Source organism: Podarcis liolepis (genome assembly GCF_965112155.1).
Source record: "Podarcis liolepis genome assembly, chromosome: 13".
NCBI classification, from domain to species: Eukaryota; Metazoa; Chordata; class Lepidosauria; order Squamata; family Lacertidae; genus Podarcis; species Podarcis liolepis.
In genome coordinates, this window is record NC_139573.1 from 19,340,053 (window position 1) to 19,352,056 (window position 12,004).

Consider the following 12,004-nt stretch of genomic DNA (forward strand, 5'->3'; position numbering starts at 1 on the left):
TTTTGTTTATTAGGTTTTCTTTTATTCTTAAAATGCGTATAAAATATTAAAAGGCCAGGTCAAGAAGGTGAAAGGGGACTTTGGGGGAGCCAGCACATATATAATACTGTTACAGAAATAGCATTGGAAGGAACCCATTTTTAATAACTTGCAAGCAGGCTGCTTGGTAAGGCTACTGGAGAAGCAAAATCTTTCCCATGTTTTCCAAATATTTTGTGCGTAATTGCTATGGGGCAAGAAGGCAGGATTAATCCTCCCAGCTTTAGAAGGATGCTGGATATGATTAGCTTAAATCCCCCACCCTATGCTGTTTTGGGGGAAAGTAGAGAGTATAACCTCAGACTGGGGGGCGGGGGGATGAGATACTCCTTTAAAGTAGTTACTGGCTGGAGGGGAAGAGGAAAGTGATGCTATCTGAGTTCTCACCAGGGTCATTTTAACACATTCTGCAGAAAAATGGGGGTTTGTTACTGATGGTTGACTCAACGGGGAGTTATAATCACTTGTGACTCCCTGAACAGTGCGCAGGTATTTTGCAAGTATTAGCAAATGGTTTTGTCCAAATCACACCTCGCATTTTTAGGCTGCCGCTTAAAACGTCTTAGGTGAAAACCTAAAAATACATGATTTAAAGTGCATGTAACAGCACATGCAAAAATGCCCTTATGTTTCATGGTTGAAATTCAGAAGATGAAATTCATTTTTCGTGGTGATCTCAGTGACCAATTTGAAACTGCTATCATCAGGCTCTGTGCATAATGCCCCAGCAGTTAAGAAACAAGAGAGAGTTGCAGATTTTTCAATTCATGACAAACAGTTCTGTATGGACAACGTGATTAAGTCCTACTTTCTACGATTTTTGTGGTTTCAGTTCTTTCAATGAATTTATTAGCGCCCCCCCCCCGTTGATATTTTAGCTTCCAAGCTGCAAATGTGGAAAGAACACTGATTTTTTTATTTATTAAAAAAACCCCACAAGAAACATATTCAATCCACCATTTTAAAAAATGGGGATTAAAAGGAAAAAAGAATGCTAGAAATGTTTGCAAGTTTGAGTTTTAATGTGTATTTCCATTTTTGCCAAATCTGAAAAATATTAGAGCCCTGGGAAATGCCAAGTGCAAGATGACACCCCTTTAACTTGCTGTATTATGTGGAAGTACCTGATAACATGCAAACAAGGGGTGATACACTCAGAATGCAGAACCCCAGTGGGCCAATCCATGTATCGCATAGGATTTTGCACCATAACTGCCTTTGAAAACTGCAAAGAGTTAATACATAGCTAAATTCAGAGGAGAACAGGGCTCCTTCCAAGGCAAATGGAAGAGATCATCCAGTTGATGGTCACTCCTTTTTCCGAAGGTGGATGTAAATGATTCCACTGATAAGAGCCAAAGGAAAGGACAGCCACGCCAGCACAAAACAGTAACCAAAAGACCCACCCGGTGGTCGGCCACCCTGGAACTGTTCCACGTGGGTGGTGTAGATCACGGCAGCTGTGAACACGGAGATAGCTGGAAACAGATCCAAGCAGACAATTAGCACCGGATCCCTGTTAGCTACATCTTACTGCCTAAAGCTGCATTCAATGCTCACATCTTCACCAGGTATTTAAAGCTCCTGGCTTCCCCCCGAAGAATCCTGGGAACTGTAGTTAAGGGTGCTGGGAATTGTAGCTCTTTGAGATGTAAACCATAGATTAAAGCCATGTGCTTTAAATGTACGATCCCTTTGCAGCGTGGCAATGAGATCCCAAGGCAAAAATCTCGCCGGCATCCATATTGGAATCTGCACTTTGCATCTCAGCATATTTTATAACATCGAAGAGGAAGAGAACGATAACATATTTCAGATTTATCCAGTGGAATTACCCCAAAAGTGGTAGTATACAATTTGGTGTTGCTGGGTCTTACGGTATACCTGCATGGCTCTTCCTCCTACATGTCCTCACCACTTCCTCACAAAAGCAGCTCCTACACATATACATGCCCCCCCTCTACCACACTGTTTTACCCCGGGCTGCACTCATACTTCTCCCCATCCAAAGTATTACTTCCTTTCTGGCTCCTATGCTTCGTCTCGCCCTGTGAGATTTACTACTCGCCACAAGCTAATTAAACAGGTCTCTAAACAGCAAATCACCACACCATACTTACATGTAAGTATCTGGAAGATCCCAGTGGCGTAGAACAGGCTTCCCCGCTTCATGGTGTAGAGTTGGCACATGAAGATAATGAAGGCTAAGCTGGAGAAGAGAAGACTTAAAACCATGAAGGCTTGGACTGCCTGAAGCCATGCTGTGGGGGAAAGATAAGTATGGGGGTGGTGAGAGAGGAGGAGACTGTATACATGCAGTAGAGAAGCAGCAGTTAATATGGTGTGCAATAGCCTTTGCTGTACTCACCACTGTCAGAGACTGTTTTGCAGGCCCAGGTGTTGGTGTGGTTATTAAGTGTGCACTCATACCAGATGTTCACGGTTTCCTTGTCGGGCAGGACCCACCAAGACTGGAAGAGAATTACAACGGAGATTTTAGAAGCACGCCTCCAAGGAGGGCTGGCTGGCTGGCTGGCTGAGCTTTTCCATCGGGGAAGCCAAGTAAGAACTGACTCCAACCAAGCAGTCAGCAAAACTTTAGAAAAGCCTGTTATTTCCCACCACAAATGGCTTGCACAGGTCAGTGTGGCCAGTGGGCTGATAACGTTACTGGGCATGCTTGGAAGACTAGTTTTCAAAGTTCAAAGGGAGTTTACTTTTGAGAGCAAACTTGAACGTTATAAGCACCAAGGTAATGGCTTTCTCAAGGCCTTTCCACACCTAACATAGCAACAAACATGCGTTTGGGACCACATAAGCGGGAACTAGCATTAATCATGGCACTCAAGGGTATCTGTATGAATGTGTGTTTCTAAAGAAGTGTTTGTTTCATTCATTTAGTACATTTTCATGGGTGCACCAATTAATAGTAAACACACACAGGCCTGATACAGCACTATGTTTATAGCACTTCATAGACACTGTTGTTTGCAATCTTTACAGCAGAGGTGGCTGACCGGTGGCCATCCACATGTTGTTGGACTCCAAGTCCCATCAGCCCCTGCCCTGCTGGTAGTCAGGGATGCTGGGAGTTGTAGTCCAGTAAAGGGCTACAACCTTATAAGGTAAGTCAATGCTATTATCCCCATTTTGTAGTTGTGGGAGGGAGTCAAAGCTAGGGAGTGTGGAAGAGAGTGGAGGTTTAAACTCATCTTAATGAGCATGGCAGAGGTGGGAGCAGAACTGGAGACTATATTAAGTCTCTTCACCGCTATAGAGTGGTACCTCTGGTTACGAACTTAATTTGTTGCGGAGGTCCGTTCTCAAGCCGAAACCATTCACAACATGAGGCGCGCTTTCGCTAATGGTGCCTCCCGCTGCTGCTGCCCTGCCAGAGCGCGACTTCTGCTTGCATCCTGGGGCAAAGTTTGCAACCTGGAGCAACTACTTCCGGGTTAGTGGAGCTCGTAACCCAAAGCGTTCGCAAGGAGGACGGTACATAACACGAGGTTCCACTGTACTGCACTATCATGGAATTTGCTGCCAAGGAGTGTGGTGGAGTCTCCTTCTTTGGAGGTCTTTAAGCAGAGGCTTGACAACCATATGTCAGGTGTTTCCTGCTTGGCAGGGGGTTGGACTCGATGGCCCTTGTGGTCTCTTCCAACTCTATGATTCTATCATGAATAACCGGGGGCTTGCGTTGCTTGTTGAGCCTTGAGAATTTGGGTTCTACATGGGTATTGGAAAGGTATGTGGTTTATTAAACAGTTTCCTGAACAACTAACTGGCAGGGCTCCTAACGCAGGCCTGCAGCAGGGTGTGCCCCTGTCCAAGAAAGAGCAGGAGTGGAGAGGCTGCAGGCTTCACTGTATTATGGGGTCAGTAACTCACTGTGCCTAAATTCCCAGGGCTTATGGAACTGCCCTTCTTTACTGTGCATTATTATCCCCCTACTGCAGATTGGGAACTGAGTTTGAGAGAGGGTGGCTTGCCTGAGACGTCCCAATAAGCTACACTGCATATATAATAAATAAATATATATGTATGATTGCAAACCCATGCTTTCTATTTAAAAGTAATGTAGAAGTGGGGCAAGGAAAATGAGTGCGTGGGAGGGGAAGCATTTATAACTGTTCTCTCATTCACTGATTCTCCTCCATAATTTATCTTTGCTTCTCTTTCCCACCCCAGCAAGCAGGACCTTATTTTCTAAGGCGAGGGAGTGGGATGGGGGCAGCCAAAGGGCTGCAGGGGAGAGTGGACAGATTGGGGAATGGTTAGGAATCTAACCTACAGATTCTCCCTTGAAAAAACCCCTGAAGCAAATGCAAAGTTAGCCTCATAATGTGTTGTTTCACCCCCAGATACACCGTAAAAACCTGGGGATTCAACTACACAAGGTCTGAGTTTTAATTGTTCCTTTTTTTGTAAGGTGAGTATTGTATGGCATCAAATCTGAATCATTTGCACAAATAAAAGAATGATGACAAATGTAAATAATCTGTGCAAAGCAGAAGAAACATCCACACTTACAGTACAGCCCATAACTTATGTTAATGGGTGTGCCATTCCATTTTCATTTTCAATAAGCTGTCATCTCAGGGAAACACATGTCAGGGCTTAACGAAGACAATGAAGTACACACAGACATGGTTGGTGAATAAACTGTGTATCCACCCCCAACACTGGCTGAAGATGCAGGCTCTAGCACAATTATCAGTTTAAAAAGTTAACAAAACACCTTGAGTCAGGAGTAGAAGTGTCAAAAATATTCCAAGGCTACAGCTGCCAAATTAAGACACACCAAAATAAAATTAGGACTCTTCTTTCCTTTCCTTTTTTGGTCTCCAGGGACCAGAATAAAGCAGTACAGAACCAAAAATAAAAATAAAAATCAATATTGACATCAAAATAAAGGAGGCAAAGCACAAAAAGTACTAAAGAAAATTGGCTCCAATTTCTCATCTAGCAGCACAGGCCTAACCATGTCTACTCAAAAGTAAATCCTATTATATTCAGTGAAGCATACTTGTAAGCAGTGCTTTAAAAAAAAAAATGTTTAGGGGTGGTCTCATTTTCCTTCTCATATTGAAGTACTGCCCCTCAATGAGGCTAAACTTAGATTCACAAAATGTTTAGGGGTATGCGTGCCCCTGCGTCCCCCCAGGAAAAAGCACTGCCTGCAGGTCAGTGGGGTTGGGATTGCAGCCTATTATATGCCATGTCAAAGGCAGAAATCCCATTCTAAAGAAAGCTATCCTCTGCAATAAATTAACTTTATGTTCCCAAAGATTAAATGCCTCATTCAGGAGGGATGTGATAACCAACAATAATAATACGGTTATGAGTTATACCCCACCCACTCTGGCCTACAACCCTCTGTTGGGTTCCATGTACTTGAAACATGCTAGGTAAACATGACCATTAGGTCCAGTCATGACCGACTCTGGGGTTGCGACGCTCATCTCGCTTTATTGGTTGAGGGAGCTGGCGTACAGCTTCCGGGTCATGTGGCCAGCATGACTAAGCCGCTTCTGGCGAACCAGAGCAGCACACGGAAATGCCGTTTACCTTCCCGCCGGAGCAGTACCTATTTATCTACTTGCACTTTGACGTGCTTTCGAACTGCTAGGTTGGCAGGAGCAGGGACCGAGCAACGGGAGCTCACCCTGTCGCGGGGATTCGAACCGCCGACCTTCTGATCAGCAAGTCCTAGGCTCTGTGGTTTAACCCACAGCACCACCCATGTCCCATGAAACATGCTACTATGCAATAAGTTGGAGAGCTTCAGTGAATCAACAATTTCCTTTAGCACCTTCAGAAACTGACTGTCCTTTATTGTGAGGTTGGGGCAGGGGAGGACTATGGAGAAGTCTAAGGGCTGGTCTGGGCCCTTGGAGAATTTGGTATCCAGAGCAGGAAGAGATAGCCGGCATCAACACTTTCAGTCGGGGCTTCTCTGTTCTCCAGACCAGCTCCAGGGTCCCTCACAGCTGGTGAGCTCCGTAATAATAAATTCAGCCCCACCTAGCAGTATGGGCTTTATGAAAGATCTCCCCGGATAGGCAGCGCGCAAGAACAATGTAGTAAGAATCACATGACAGGCACACAGAGAGATTGGTTGCTTCCAGGGTGAATGAAATTGTTTACCACACCTGGATTAAAGATTGGTATGCGCACTGAGGCACGGGGCCAATAAGAAGTTGCTTCCGAGGGCCAGATCTGGCTCACAACAGGCTACCAGCTGAACAAACCTAAAACAGAGGAGCAAAACAAGATGGACCAGCTTCTGCATTCTCTCACCTTGTCCAACGTGGCGACGAAGAGTAAGATGAGAATGAGGACGTGGAGGGCAGTGACTGCGAAGAGAAGGAAACTCATCTTGGCAGCTGGAAGCTGGGGAGAGAAGGGTGGGCAGCATTAAACAAACCCTTGCAAAACGAAAACAACCTGTTTTCCGCACTTAATATTAGAGATAGGTGAGGGTGTCCAAAATCTGATTAAATCTTAGCAAAGTTTCCAACTGCAGACCTCCCACCTTCTTCACTCAGAAATCTTTCCAGCTCCAGCCTGAGCAACTAGACACCACTGTTCCTTCTCCGGAATGTAAGGGCCCCTGGTTTCCCATTCTAACTCCCTCCCCCACTCAAATGAGTAGATCCCATTCCCCCAAAGTCTTTGACTCGCAGCAGGCCTGTCTCCCCTGCCACAGCCCACTTAGAGAAGCCAGGAGGAGTCCTGAGGCTCAGGCCCACTATTCTCACCCACTGCATCACTCCCACGGGACTCGCAAGCCCCAGCTTCTAAGCACATATTGTACATTTCTGTCTAGCTGTTGCCCACACCTCATTGGGTCTGTCTGGGGATATCTAGAGCTCCGAGCCCCTCCTTGGACACGCCGTATTTCCCAGCCCCCTCCAGCCCAGAGAAGCAAGGAGCTGGGCTCATCCACCCAGCTCACATTCCTGTGGCTTTAGGCTTTGCCCTAATGTGATCCAGATGTTGCAGAGTCATGTGAGCCCTGGGCACGCCAGGGGTGGAGGTAGCAACAGCCTGGCTGTGTCGCTGCCGCCTCCTTCAGTCCCACCAAGGGGCCCTGCCTTTCAAATAGCAGCGAGGGAATCCTGATGGTATACATCAGAAACTGCAGAGCAGCAAGAAAGGCAAAAGGAAGTTGCAAACATAAGATTGGTTTTTTTTAATAATAATAATATAAGCCAGCAGCAGCAACAAACCTACAGTTTCTGACTACATTTTCTCAGTAGTTAATTTCTTAAATTGACTTTTAAGGCAAGATCATACCACCTTAAACAGTCACAGCTTCCCCCAAAGAATCCTGGGGACTTTAGTTTGCTAAGGGTTCTGTGAGTTGTTAGGAGACCCACATGGAGCTACAATCCCTAGAGTGGCTTAACCTATAAAACAGGGATGGGAGAACTTTCTCAGCCGCCAGGCCACATTCTTTTCTGGGGACCACATGCCAGTGCCACGTGGAACCAGAAGCAAAAGTGGCTGAGCAATTCATGTAAATTTTACCTGTGTACATTAAGCTACTTTCTACACTGACCCTCACACCCTGCTCCAACCTCTACCTAGGCAAGCAGGAGGCATTATCAGAGCTCAATGACACATTCCAGCCAGGCAAAAACTCTCAAGAGGGATGTGAGGGTCTCAAGTTGGTGAGAGGGTGTGGCCTGAGGTAAGAGGGTGTGATCTAGGTAAAGTCACAGGGACAAGATAGAGAGGTCTGGAAGGTGAGCTTTGGCCTCCAAGTCTGATCAGTGGCGTAGCGTGGGGGGTGCCAGGGGTGCCGGCCGCACCGGGCGCAACATCTGGGGGGGGGGCGCGAGTCCAGAGGGAAGGGACAAGTTCCTTCCTCCGCCGGGCTCCCCGCCGCCACCGCCAGCCTTGCGCCCTAGCGCGCGCGCCCCCCGCCGTCGCTGTGGCTGCGCTCCGCTCACTGCTCGCAGGAGGAGCAGCCGCTGCAGCAGCGCCGACGCCGCCACCGACGCCTGGCCGGGCACGGGCAGCCTCTGCACCCTGCCGCCGCCGCCATCCCCTCGGCCCAGCCACAGGCGGCGGCTGCTTCTGCCTCCATCCTCCTCCGGGCAAGCAGCGTTGTTTGCGCGGCAGCGCCAGCGGCAACTCGCAGGTTAGGGGTTGGGGGGGCGCAGATTACTTGCCTTGCCCCGGGTTAGGGGGCGCAAATTACTTGCATTGCCCCGGGTGCTGACAACTCACGCTACGCCGCTGAGTCTGATACACACATCCCTCCCTCCCACCCCACTGTAAAGTATTGAAGTCCTATATCATGGCCTGGTACTGAAAACAAGTGCTTGGACTGAATCCTGGCTCAAATTAAGCCCAGTCCATTCTCCTTCCGGACCCACAAATTCTGCCTCCTGGTCTTTCATCTGTCTCCAAAAAGATCCCATTGCAGAAAACTTAACAGATTCTAGCTCCTAGTTCCTTATGAATCAACGTTAAACTTCAATGCTCTCATTTGAAGCAGTAGCACTTTAAAGAGTCACAGCTTCCCGCAAGCAGTCACCCAAAAGAACTGTAGTTTGTTAAGAGTGCATGTTAGGAGAGCTACAATTCCCAGAGTTCCATGGGAAGAGGGCATTGGGTTGTTAAACCATGCTGAGAATTGTAGTTTTGTGAGGGGAATAGGGATCTCCTAAGAACTCTCATCACCCTTAACTAGCTACTGTCTCCAGGATTCTTCAGGGGAAGCCATGACTGTTTGAAGTAGAATAACACTGCATTAAATTGATAGCGCAAATGGGGTGTATGGCACCCCAGGCACCTGAGTGGCTAGCTACGCCACTGCATATCTCTGAATTTTCCCACAGCAGCCAACTTAAGGCCATTCCTAGCTTTGAAAAATAAGGACTCCAGTGCCTGCCTCACAAAAAGGCAGAAAAATAACCCTTTTCATTTTATTTTAGGATAATAATACATAGAAGGATAAGTGGCTCCTATTATTACCGGTATTTATTGCACTTATTAGTTGCTCTTTTTTTACTAAAATGAAAACTCAAAGCAACTTGCAGTGCCATGCTCATAGGGTGGAGAACGTATGCTAGCTGTGAGAGACAGGGCTTTTGGTATATGCTTGGGCTGATCTGCTTCTCTGCTATCTGGGTATTTTACCATGCACCACATGACTAGGTTTTCACGCTATTCTGCTTCCCCTACAAAACTGTGAAATTATGCTAGCTTCCCCCAACTTTTTAAATTGTGTGTGCATGCCCTTAATTTGTGAACTGAATACGAAAGCTATATGGACTAGAATTTATATTTGGGAGTTTTTAAAAAAGAAAAAAACGTTCTCTTCTGCTTTTTGTTTCCTATGAATAACATTTGCAAATGACTCATTCCAGATTGAAAATGCACTCCTCTTTTGAACACTGCCAACACACATACACATATGTCACTAAAATGTTCTGACACTGGCAATTAACATCTGGCTCCTAGGCAGAGAGGTCAGAACGCATTTATAGGCAACCTAAACTGCTTGATCACAGAAGAGCTCTTTAGAATAACTTACTTCATTTTTCCGTGAGGATACTAAAAACAATGTTAACAATAAACAAGCATTTTTACAAGGGTGTAAAAAACATATTAGAATTCACAAAATGGGGAGGGCACAATATAATGCAGTCCTAAGTATGCACATTTAGAAGCAAGCGCCACTGAGTTTGATGGGGCTGAATCCGAGAAAAGTTGTTTAGGAGTACAGCACAATCCTGCATAACTTTACTCAGCAGGGTAAGTGTTCAGTGAGACTGACTTCCAAATGTGCACAGGCCTACAGCAGCATCATAGTCCCACTTGCCTGGGAATAAGTCCCAATGAATTCAGCAGGACTTACTTCTGAGTAGTCTTGATTAGGACTGCGGCCTTAGTCTACTTTTTAAACAGATGCAAAATACTTTAAACAAATACAAGAAAACAAAATCATTGTCCTAGATATATCTTTTAGGAATGTATATCTCCATCAGTTTAAGGCCTGGGGTAATTTCCACACAATTAAAGGCATTTCAGCATCTCATTTCTGCTGCACATAAAAATTGCAAATGGGGAATAAAAACTGGAAGAGAGACCAACAACAGCGTTTACTTTTCCATTATCACCATCCCGTTTAATCTTAAACCTCATACATGAAAAGGCCCTTTAGAAACCTAGGCTGGGTTTTGTCAGCTGTAGGAGCAGAGTATGTTGAGCTTAGGGTAAATAACTGAAGTATATAGGATGCTAGGGAACCCATTTTGGAAGAAGCACGCACCCCCATAAGGTATCACATTATCCCAAAATGCAATACCCGCTACTTTGGAGAAGGGGCAGCATCTGGGGATCTGAGAGGTTCCCTGATTTCCAACACCTCAAGCACCTTGTTATTCAAGGCAGGCAGGAGTCTCAGTGGGGGGGGGGGGGACACCGCCCCCTCGGTTTTTGTTTTAAGTTTCCGCAGCCGTGAGTTGGCTAAAACGTGGACGATTCAGGAGGTGGAGCTGGGTGAGCTTTATTGGGGGGGGGGCTACCCTCCATTTGCAAAATTTGCCTTTTACAACGACCTTCGTGTATCGGCCTAAGCAATGTATTGATCGGACTCCATCTAAAAAGCGCTGCTAAGGGAGCTTGGAGCGATCGGGTCGTGTGTCCGAAGGAAGGCTCCCTGAATTCTCTTGGGGAAGGAAATGGATCATAGCGGCGAGCGGGCCAAAAAGAGAGGATTTTGGGGAGAGGACGCGGGGTCCAGAGGGTTAGAGCAGAGGGAGGGGCTGGCAATCTGACAGAGGGGAGTGGTTTGCTAAGGCTTCTCCTCCCCCCCAGCCCCAGGCGTCAAATTGATGCCTCTCCCGTTCAATTCTCACAAAACCTTTTCTATTTCCTAAAAAAAATAAATCAAAAATCTGGCTGTCAGCTCTTCCGAGCCTAACTGGCAAGATCTCTCGATCTCTCTTCCCACCGCCAAACGGGAATATTATGGGATCCTACCTAGCACCCTGCTTTAATCCCCCCCCCCCCCCCGCTTTCCCCAGGTCTCGTTTCCCAAATTCTCCCTCGAGAACCCAGGAGGTTTGGCACCCAGCTTTCCCCCTGACCCGTTGGATAGGTACCTGGAGGTGCTGATGGAGGGTCTAGGACGGAGGCAGCTTCCTGCTGCTCTTGTTGCTCCTGAAGTTTCCTCTCTTCACCCCCTCCTTGGATTAAAAAAACACACACACAAAATTCCCCAGTTTAGCTCATCCACATCGCACCAGGCTCACCCAGCCCTGCCCTTGGCAAAGGTCCACGTGGGTGGGACCAGAGAGCGCGTGGCTGGCCAGTTGCCCCGAAGAACGGAGTTGGGGAAGGGTGGCTCATTTGGGAGGGGCCCGACTTCTTGAAAATTGTAGCGCCCCTCCTCCAGTTGTGTCGTGTCTCTTTTGCCGCTTTTCTTCCTGGCTGACAAGGGCTCGGTCTGCACGGAAGGAAGAAACCACTCAGTCTTTTTCACCATTTCACTTTCTTGTCCGGAAAGGGAGGTGGGGTGGGGTGGGGGGGGAACCTTTATCTGCCTGTCACGAAACTATTAAGACACAGAAGCACTGGCCAGGTGAAAAGGGGGGGGGGTCTTTTCCTATTACTGCCCCCCCCACGTGTCGCACAACCAGTGGCGTAGCGTGGGTTGTCAGCACCCGGGGCAAGGCAAGTAATTTGCGTCCCCTAACCCGTGGATGTGCGCCCCCTAACCTGTGGATTTGCGCCCCCTAACCCTAACCCCCAGATGTTGCGCCCGGTGTGGCCGGCCCCCCTGCACCCCCCACGCTACGCCACTGCGCACAACAAGTTTATTGTGACATGCACTTTCATGGACTGGAACCCACTTCTTCAAATGAATTATCTTCAGAATTATCCTCTGTGTGGACTTGCCAGACCAGCTTTTGGACATTCATCCCGATTTGTTTGCAGGGAA

The 12,004-nt window shown here is 47.1% G+C and overlaps 1 protein-coding gene across 3 annotated transcripts in view; it reads right to left on the minus strand.

Annotated features, from left to right (window-relative positions):
• Nucleotides 1-12,004, minus strand: part of EMP3 (epithelial membrane protein 3 (MAM blood group)) — a 25,216-nt gene continuing 13,212 nt past the window's right edge. The window contains exons 3-7 of one of the 3 annotated variants that reach the window (XM_083471780.1): nt 11,166-11,509; nt 6,343-6,435; nt 2,408-2,510; nt 2,160-2,300; nt 1-1,517 (exon numbers count right to left, since the gene is read on the minus strand). In XM_083471780.1, the coding sequence (XP_083327906.1) occupies nt 1,348-1,517; nt 2,160-2,300; nt 2,408-2,510; nt 6,343-6,420 (492 nt within the window). In that variant the 5' untranslated portion in view covers nt 6,421-6,435; nt 11,166-11,509 and the 3' untranslated portion in view covers nt 1-1,347. Of the gene's footprint in view, nt 1,518-2,159; nt 2,301-2,407; nt 2,511-6,342; nt 6,436-6,803; nt 6,829-6,884; nt 7,022-11,165; nt 11,510-12,004 lie in introns of those variants that run through there. The other 2 variants (XM_083471781.1, XM_083471779.1) reach the window with 2 other exon arrangements.